The sequence below is a fragment of the Trichomycterus rosablanca genome, chromosome 20, assembly GCF_030014385.1.
Source record: "Trichomycterus rosablanca isolate fTriRos1 chromosome 20, fTriRos1.hap1, whole genome shotgun sequence".
Taxonomy (NCBI): Eukaryota; Metazoa; Chordata; class Actinopteri; order Siluriformes; family Trichomycteridae; genus Trichomycterus; species Trichomycterus rosablanca.
In genome coordinates, this window is record NC_086007.1 from 20,644,339 (window position 1) to 20,654,043 (window position 9,705).

General features: G+C 45.0%; 1 protein-coding gene across 1 annotated transcript; it reads right to left on the minus strand.

The window, feature by feature from the left end:
* Positions 1-1,115: 1,115 nt before the first annotated feature.
* tbcela (tubulin folding cofactor E-like a) lies at positions 1,116-7,030 on the minus strand. The gene is made up of 7 exons (XM_063016868.1): positions 6,889-7,030; positions 5,420-5,559; positions 5,142-5,323; positions 3,700-3,956; positions 3,458-3,584; positions 3,257-3,373; positions 1,116-1,531 (listed from the first exon to the last, which is right to left on the minus strand). The coding sequence occupies exons 1-7, from the start codon at positions 7,025-7,027 to the stop codon at positions 1,207-1,209; spliced, it is 1,287 nt and encodes a 428-aa protein (XP_062872938.1). The 5' UTR covers positions 7,028-7,030; the 3' UTR covers positions 1,116-1,206.
* Positions 7,031-9,705: the final 2,675 nt, after the last annotated feature.

The window sequence follows — 9,705 nt, forward strand, 5'->3', positions numbered from 1 at the left end:
TTTCCCCTTAAAGTTGATGTGTTAGAAGCAGGAAAAATGGACAAGCGTAAGGATTTGAGCGAGTTTGACAAGAACCAGACTGTGATGGCTGGACGACTCGGTCAGAGCGTCTCCAGAACTGCAGCTCTTGTGGGGCGTTCCCGGTCTGCAGTGGTCAATATCTATCAAAAGTGGTCCAAAGAAGGAACAGTTGTAAACCGGCGACAGGGTCATGGGCGGCCAAGGCTCATTGATGCACGTGGGGAGGGAAGGCTGACCCGCGTGGTCCGATCCAACAGACGAGCTGCTGTAGCTCAAACTGCTGAAGAAGTTAATGCTGATGTTATGCCTGATCGGTGTAAACTGCCACGCATTCCTTCCATGACCAAACAAGGCCACTCAGGTGGCGCATTGGTAAAACACAGTAGCACACCAGAGCTGACATTTCGGACACGTCGGTTCGAAACTCAGCTCTGCCATCCGATTGGCTTGTCGTTCATACAGGATGGGAGCTGGACTGGACCTCATAACTGATGCAATCACAACCTTTGCTGGCTGATTGAGGGATAATGCTCGACTCAAAGCCGTACACAAAGCTGATCCGCATATGAACTCGCCTCGTGCAGGTGAAGAGATGCAGTCGGATAATGCGCACGTGTCGGAGGGGGCGTGTTAGTCTCGGTCGTCCTCGGTCAGCAGTGGGGATCAGCATCAGTAGAGTAATCGGGTAATTGGATACAACTAGATTGGGAGGAAAATAAGAGGACGTTCAGCTACTTTTCTTTAGCATATGTAATGACAAAGCTCATATGGTCAGTGCTGCCCTGGTGTCAGATTGATAGATTTGGCCTGGATGTGACGTCTTCTCAGGTCTTTTCTCCTCCTGCTGCGAATGAGGACGGGACCGGTGGTGATGATTGTCTCACGGTTCATAGGGTGGACGGTTTGTGCTTTCCTCTTTGAAGAATCGGCAATATGATTATAGATTACAGCAACCCCAGCCAAAACTAGAGGTAACGAGAAAAGAAAATCATAAAATGTGCAGCGGTACACACTGATCCACTTGAGGAATGTTGCAAGATTTCCTTTAAAACACTGTTTCAGGCTTTAAAACATAAGGCAGTCCGATACGGCCAAAAAACGTTAGTTCCTTCTTTTGTGGCAGGCATTATGACCATGGAGTCTGATTATTCCAGCGAGGTTTGTGCACGACCCTGCGCCTTCCGGTCATTTGGTCTTCGGCACCACCAGAATCTCGTCCCCGTCCTGAATGCTGTAGGAATGCAGGGCCCTCGTGCTGTACTTCATCTCCTCGGGGCCGAACGCCGAGTGCATGTCCTTGTCGATGTAGTAGAGGCGCATGTTGCTGGCCGAGAGCCGCACCACCGCTTTCAGCTGCTTCTTCAGCTCGGCGACGGTCTGATCCAGTCGGATTCTTACCTGCTCGACTCGGTCCTCGCAGTGCACCGCCACCTTAGCGTGGCAGCGGGGCCGGAGATCGATCTCGGCCAGGGGAGCCAGCTTGCCGTACTTGGTCACCAGACATTGGTATCTGTCACATAAAGAGTAGTGGCACTTTAGAAAGCAATAACAGTGGAATAAATACAGTGTATTCAGCCCCCTTGACAAACCATGGTCTGTAGATGTGCTAGAAACTGTAGCAATTTGAATTGGCTTAACATACACTACTGTATATTGCCAAAAGTATTCACTCACCCATAAATCATTGAATTCAGGTGTTCCAATCACTTCCACGGCCACAGGTGTATTAAACCAAGCACCTAGGCATGCAGACTGCTTCTACGAACATTAGTGAAAGAATGGGTCACTCAAGAGCTCAGTGAATTCCAGCGTGGTACCGTGATAGGATGCCACCTGTGCAACAAGTCCAGTCGTGAAATTTCCTCGCTAAATATTCCACAGTCGATTGTCAGTGGTATTATAACAAAGTGGAAGTGATTGGGAACAACAGCAACTCAGCCACGAAGTGGTAGGCCACGTCAAATGACGGAGCGGGGTCAGCGGATGCTGAGGCACATAGTGCTCAGAGGTCGCCAACTTTCTGCAGAGTCGATCGCTACAGACCTCCAAACTTCATGTGGCCTTCAGATTAGCTCAAGAACAGTGTGTAGAGAGCTTCATGGGATGGGTTTCCATGGCCGAGCAGCTGCATCCAAGCCTTACATCACCAAGCGCAATGCAAAGCGTAGGATGCAGTGGTGTAAAGCACGCCGCCACTGGACTCTAGAGCAGTGGAGACGTGTTCTCTGGCAATCCGATGGACGAGTCTGGGTTTGGCGGTTGCCAGGAGAACGGTACTTGTCTGACTGCATTGTGCCGAGTGTAAGGTTTGGTGGAGGGGGGATTATGGTGTGGGGTTGTCCTTCAGGAGTTGGGCTCGGCCCCTTAGTTCCAGTGAAAGGAACCCTTAATGCTTCAGCATACCAAGAGATTTTGGACAATTTCACGCTCCCAACTTTGTGGGAACAGTTTGGGGATGGCCCCTTCCGGTTCCAACATGACTGCGCACCGGTGCACAAAGCAAGGTCCATAAAGACATGGATGCGAGTTTGGTGTAAAGTAACCTCAACCTGATAGAACACCTTTGGGATGAATTAGAGCGGAGACTGTGAGCCAGGCCTTCTCGTCCAACATCAGTGTCTGACCTCACAAATGCGCTTCTGGAAGAATGGTCAAAAATTCCCATAAACACACTCCTAAACCTTGTGGAAAGCCTTCCCAGAAGAGTTAAAGCTGTTATAGCTGCAAAGGGTGGGCCGACATCATATTAAACCCTATGAATTAAGAATGGGAATCACTCAAGTTCATATACGTGTGAAGGCAGACGAGCGAATACTTTTGTCAGTATAGTGTAGTTTGCAAAGGCTCACAGCTGGGTCTTTAAGGGCAGTGGGATAACTCACTCTCAAATCCACTCACTCTCTTAACCGCTTATCCAATCAGGGTCACGGGGGGTGTGTGCTGGAGCCTATCCCAGCTTTTTAATGGCCGCAAGGCACACAGTAACACCCTTGATGGGGCGTCAGTCCATCGCAGGGCAGACACACACACACACACACCTATTCACCTATAGGGCAATTCAGCGTCTCCAATTAACCTGACTGCATGTTTTGGACTGTGGGAGAAAACCGAAGCTCCCGGAGGAAACCCACGCAGACACTGGGAGAACATGCAAACTCCGCACAGAAAGGACCCGGACCGTGCCACCTGGGGATCGAACCCAGGACCTTCTTCATGGTCAACAAAGCTCCAGTACCTATTAGGCAGCTCGTCCTCAGAGTAATCCTGATAGTAGCGGATGAAGAACCTCTCAGCATCCTCACGCTCTCCATTCGTGACGACACTTCCATTCAGGGAATTTACTGATGGAAGCCTGATACAAGAGGACACAAGCAATTTGAGCACTGGAGAGAATGTATGAACTCGCATGAGTGCAGGACGTCATGGAGCCACTTACTGTGCTATCATTAGACTGCGTCTCTCCATGTTAGTGTAAGGCTGCAATAGAGGAATGCCCCGCAGCCTCACTTCCTCCAGTTTGGGTAGGCAATTCAACTTCTCAATGTCCTCCCACCGACTGAGACCTAGTCAACCATAAACAGAAACTGTCTTAGCATGGTCGTTTTAGCTTCTACTACATTATACTGGTAATCAACAAAATAATTACCTAATTACATAACATAGCTTTATAAACCTTACCAGAGTTGTGCAAGTTGATGCTTCGCAGGTTGGGAAACAGGCGGCGGAGATTGTCCTCGGACTCCAGGATGGAACTCAGGTTGTTGTTAGCTAGGACGAGTGTGTCGAGAGAGGGGAACATGGTGCCAAACTTGCGCACCTCGCTCCAGTCCTGCAGATTGTTGTCTGTGATGTGCAGCAGGCGTAGCGAAGGACATGGAGTGGCGGTCGGCATCACAGTGTTGTACTCATTAAGGCACAGGAACAGCTCCTCCAATCTAAAAACGTGAATGAATTATAGTAATCCACTACTCATCTATGTTAAGGATTAGTAATACAGTGCCAACAACTCCCCAAATAGACATCGCTGCCTAAAAAAGACCTTATTTCTGAAGTTCGATTCTCGGCTCTGCTACCGGTCAGCTGGGCGCCCTCTAGCAGGCACAATTGGCTAATGCCTGTAGCAGACAAAATTGCATTTCAGTCTGCTGTGTGGGAAAAGACCGGACTAAGGAGTGGGGTTATCAACTCTATGTGAGCACCTTGGTTGCTCAGGATGTCTATACAGAAAGTGGAGGAGCGGAGATTGGGGCAGGGCTCTCCGTACGCAAAGCCGACCTCCACCGAAGACCTTACTTGTAAACCCACCAACAACAATGAACCAAAAAATTATGTTTTCACAATATTTCACAAAGGCACGGTGGCTTGGTGGGTAGCACTGTCGCCTCACAGCATGAAGGTCCTGTGTTCAATCCCCAGGTGGTGCGGTCCGGGTCCTTTCTGTGCGGAGTTTGCATGTTCTCCCCCTGTCTGCGTGGGTTTCCTCCGGGAGCTCCGGTTTCCTCCCACAGTCCAAAAACATGCAGTCAGGTTAATTGGAGACACTGAATTGCCCTATAAGTGAATGGGTGTGTGTGTGTATGTGTGTGTGTACGTCTGCCCTGCGATGGACTGGCTCCAGCACCTCCCTCGCGACCCTAATTGAATAAGCGGATAAGAAAATGAATGAATGAATTAATATTTCACAAATAATTTTGTATCTCCAATTCACCTCACTTGAATGTCTTTGGACTGTGGAGCTTCAGGAGGAAACCCACGCAGACACGGGGAGAACATGCACACAGAAGGGGGAATTGAACCCAGGATCTTCTTGCTGTGAGGCGACAGTGCTACCCACCGAGCCGCCTATATCATATAGACATAACACTAGAATTGCTTGGTTGGAGTCTATCATTTTTATAAAGCTATAAAAGTGTTTGTTGTTAAATGTGCTGTAAAGGAGTTTCCTTATAAACCATCCAACATTAGAGTTAAACTTTGTTCCCAACTACAAAGGCAATAAAAATCTGGCATGAGAGGTTTCAATGTTAAAGGCATCAAAAGTTCAAAGCCATTCTTATGCAGTCCACTCAAGGTCCATTTGTGGCTAAACAATAGGCACATATTAAGAGCAGTGATCTTACTCGGGCATCTCACGTGTAAAGGTGTGAACGACGTCCCAGGACACTTGGGTGTTGTTGAGGACGAGACGGCGCACCCGGGAAAAGACCTCGGCGCAGTCCGGGTCCAACGCTGCTTCACTTAATGGGTTTGAGCTGAGGTTCAGGGTGTCTAGGTTTGGAATGTTCATGACGATCTTACTGATCTGAAAGAAGCAAACGAATAGTTAAACAAACAAAGAAAAAAACAACAACAATAGGCTTCTGTTCGTTTGTAAAGACTAAGGAGGAAACACACCTACCTCATGCCAGTCTTGAAGTTTATTTTGGGACAGGTCCAGTTCCACAACGTGAGCACAAAAGGCTGCGATCTCGCCTTCGTCTCCTGCACTGCTGATACCACAGCCGTTCAGGACCAACACACTGGGTAGGTTTAGTCGATCTGATAGGATAAGAATATTCGATATAAAGCTTTTTCCTTAAATAAGCATCTTTTGATGCAAAGCAGCCATTTCATTCAAGTGTCTGTCTAGTACCAACACATGGAAAAACTCATCCTACTTAATAAGGTACTGATTTAATGATCACCAGAACCAAAGTTCATTTCACAAGGTAAATTACGCAGTCAGGAAATCATAAGTCCTGTAGTTCCGGAATTAGACATAGTCCAGATTTTACTAGTAAGATTTTTAAGCTTTTTAATATAGAATAGAATAGAATAGAATAGAATAGAATAGAATAGAAACTTTGTCATTGCACATGGTACAACAAAATACTGTGTGGTACTTCTCAACATAAATTAATCATATAAAAAAGAAAAACAACACACAGACATAAAACATACAGTCAATAATAGCAGCGTATAAGATTTGAGGTGCAAAGTGGCAAAAATGAGTGAGTTCTTAAGGGTTTGGGTGGGGGTGTAAAGAGGGAGTGATGGACGTTACAGCTCTGGGGAAGAAGGTCCTGAAGGCAGAGGGACAAACAGTCTATGTCCTGGCTGGCTGGGATCTTTAGTAATGTTGCTGGCTTTCTAGGAGCTAGGTCTAGGAGCGGACATTCCGTGATCCTCTGTTCTGTTCTTACCACCCGGGCCAGGTCCTTCCTGTCTTGTTATGTACAGCTGGAATACCATACAGTCATACAGAGACAGAGGATGCTTTCAATTGTGCTTTTGTAAAAGTTCACTAGTAGCTGAGAGGGGAGTACGGCCTGCTTAAGCTTCTTCAAGGAGAGAAGTCATTGCTGGGCTTTCTTTACGAGGTGGGAGGTGTTCAGAGCCCAGGTGAGGTCAGCTGTAATGTGGAGTCCCAGGTACTTGATGTTGTCCACACGCTCCACTTCCTCCCCATGTATCATGTATGAATAAGGGGGCGTGTGTTGTGTCCTGTAGTCCACAATGACCTCTTTAGTCTTGGTGGTGTTCAGAACCGTTGTTGTCTGAGTACCACCGTGACGGCTCTCCTCTCTGTAGTGAGTCTCATTACTGTGGTGTCATCGGCATATTTTACAAGGGTGTTGAAGGCATGGATGGGGGTGCAGTTATATGTGAAAAGGGTGAAGAGGACTGGGCTGAGCACACTTTTATTCAAAGCGACTTAGAATTATGACTAAATACAGTTCAAGCAATTGAGGGTTAAGGGCCTTGCTTGGTGGCAGTGGGGCTTGAACCGGCAACCTTCTGATTACTAGTCCAGTATCTTAAGCCCTGTGCTACCACTGCCCACTATATCTGAGTGATAAATACTGTTTAGATTTTAGAATGCCATACCTTTCATAGGAGATCCCTGATGGCCGGGTGGTATCACCACCCCCATGCCTAGACCTCGGCGGTAAGGGAAATTCTCAGGGCTGTACTTTTCACTGATCACCTGCATGAAAGTGCGGCCTTCCACTTCAAGTGCTTCCATGGCCCTGTCCTGCACTCCGTTTTCAAAAAATAACTCTCCTTAGAGCCGAGCTGATAGAGCAATTGAATAGAAACAGGTAAATACCATGTAAATTCAAGATACATTACCAGTCAAGAAAAACCCGAGGCAAATTATACCAAAGTTTACCGCTGTAAATAAGAGAACAAGGGCATTGGTTGATTTACAGTCATGTATCTGAACGGTAATGCTACTGTTGGATGTTGTAATTATTATAACATAATAAAATTCTCATAGCGCCTGAATAACATGTCTAGATATTAGAACGTACACTGATCAGCCATAACATTAAAACCACCTCCTTGTTTCTACACTCACTGTCCATTTTATCAGCTCCACTTACCACATAGAAGCACTTTGTAGTTCTACAATTACTGACTGTAGTCCACCTGTTTCTCTGCATACTTTTTAGCCTGCTTTCAACCTGTTCTTCAATGGTCAGGACCCCCACAGGACCACCACAGAACAGGTGTTGTGCTGGTATGAGTGGATCAGACGTATTCACTGTCCACTCTATTAGACACTCCTACCTAGTCGGTCCACCTTGTAGATGTAAAGTCAGAGACGATCGCTCATCTATCGCTGCTGTTTGAGTCGGTCATCTTCTAGACCTTCATCAGCGGTCACAGGACGCTGCCCACTGGGCACTGTTGGCTGGATATTTTTGGTTGGTGGACTATTCTCAGTCCAGCAGTGACAGTGAGGTGTTTAAGAATTCCATCAGTGCTGCAGTGTCTGATCCACTCATACCAGCACAACACACACTAACACACCACCACCATGTCAGTATCAGTGCAGTGCTGAGAATGATCCACCACCTAAATAATACCTGCTCTGTAGTGGTCCTGTGAGGGTCCTGACCATTGAAGAACAGCATGAAAGGGGGCTATGAAGCAGATGTAAGATTTTTAATGCTTTACAACTTCATAAGTACATACATTTTGGTAAATTCATGGTAAAAGAGCAACCCTAGGAACAAATCGTAGTCTCAGGTTTTGAACCACCCATTAAAAGCGACGTTGTAAATAGCTACGAAACGCTTATTTACAATAATTACATCAGCACGTGAAGGCACCACGACTGTCAGTCTGTCATAGTGCTTTTAAACCACTTCATGTCACCGAACAAACAAATATGTCAAATTATTAACTAATTAATTACTGACCTTTAACACATAGCTAAAAGCCGAGCAAGTGATAGTAAAAACCGTGTAAAGAAGTCAGACAGCGGCTGGTGACAGCGTGTGTTTACAAATGTCACTTCATTCTGACTTCATTTCTATTCGGCTGATAAACAAAACACATTCACACACTTCACATACTCCTCTTCGGCTAAGCAACATTATAAACAAAGTAGTAATAGTGTAATGTAGCACAAATGACAGCTATTATGCATTTAAAAGAAACGAAAATGAGAGAAATAGCGACAACATACGACATATATATATATTCGTTGAAATCCTGGAGGAGCCGTGCTGCGTTCCGGTGTTCTGTCGATTTATCCTACCCATCGATTTGTCCTACTGAGCATGCGCACATCGGTTTTGACTCGTTGCGGGGAACGCCTATAATTCTGTGCTACCTTTGCCTAATTTATTTGTTCTAGCGGTTAGTAACGTATGGTTTCGTTTTAATTCTTTAAAAAGTTTAAAGTTTAAGTGTATGTATATGTAATGCTGTTATTATGTGACTTTAAAAAAAAAAAGCTATATAAAAATATTCAAAGTGCTTAAATGAGCTGTACTTGATTGATTACAGTTAAATAACTGTGTATCTTAATAATGCTGTGTTAACGTTGTATTTAACCACGTTTATACATGCCTTTGGTAATTTTAGATGCGTTTTTCATACATCTAGAAAAGCCAATCATTTTTAAATAACCATCTGCGACCTTAACATTATGACAACACAAAATGTATTAGGTTATTTTTCAGTTTTGTGCTTTATTAGCAGTTCAATATGTACAGTAACGGTTGTTTGAAGTTAAAGTTGAGTTTAAAGTGAATTACTGAATGAATATGTTGAGCATTTATTACGTTTTTTATGTACTCAGTTATTTGTATATGTACAACTATTTTTTGCTGCTCCCCTGTCAGTTTAGTTCTAATTATTTGAGATTAAGATGTTCTTCGGGTTAGAATATTATTTACTACAAAATCAAAATGTACATACATCATACATACATCATACACACATACACATATATATATATATATATATATATATATACATACTGTATATACATATAATACTCACTACATAGCCAACACTACATATACACACTACATAGCCAAAAGAACTCGCTTGTAGTTCTACAATTACTGACTGTAGTCCATCTGTTTCTCTGCATGCTTTGTTAGCTCCCTTCATGCTGTTCGTCAATGGTCAGAACCCCCACAGAGCAGGTATTATTTAGGTGGTGGATCATTCTCAGCACTGCAGTGACACTGACATGGTGGTGGTGTGAGTGGATCAGAAACAGCAGTGCTGCTGGAGTTTTAAAATACAGTGTCCACTCACTGTCCACTCTATTAGACACTCCTACCTAGTTGGTCCACCTTGTAGATGTAAAGTCAGAGACAATCGCTCATCTATTGCTGCTGTTTGAGATGGTCATCTTCTAGACCTTCATCAGTGGTCACAGGACACTGCCCACAGGGT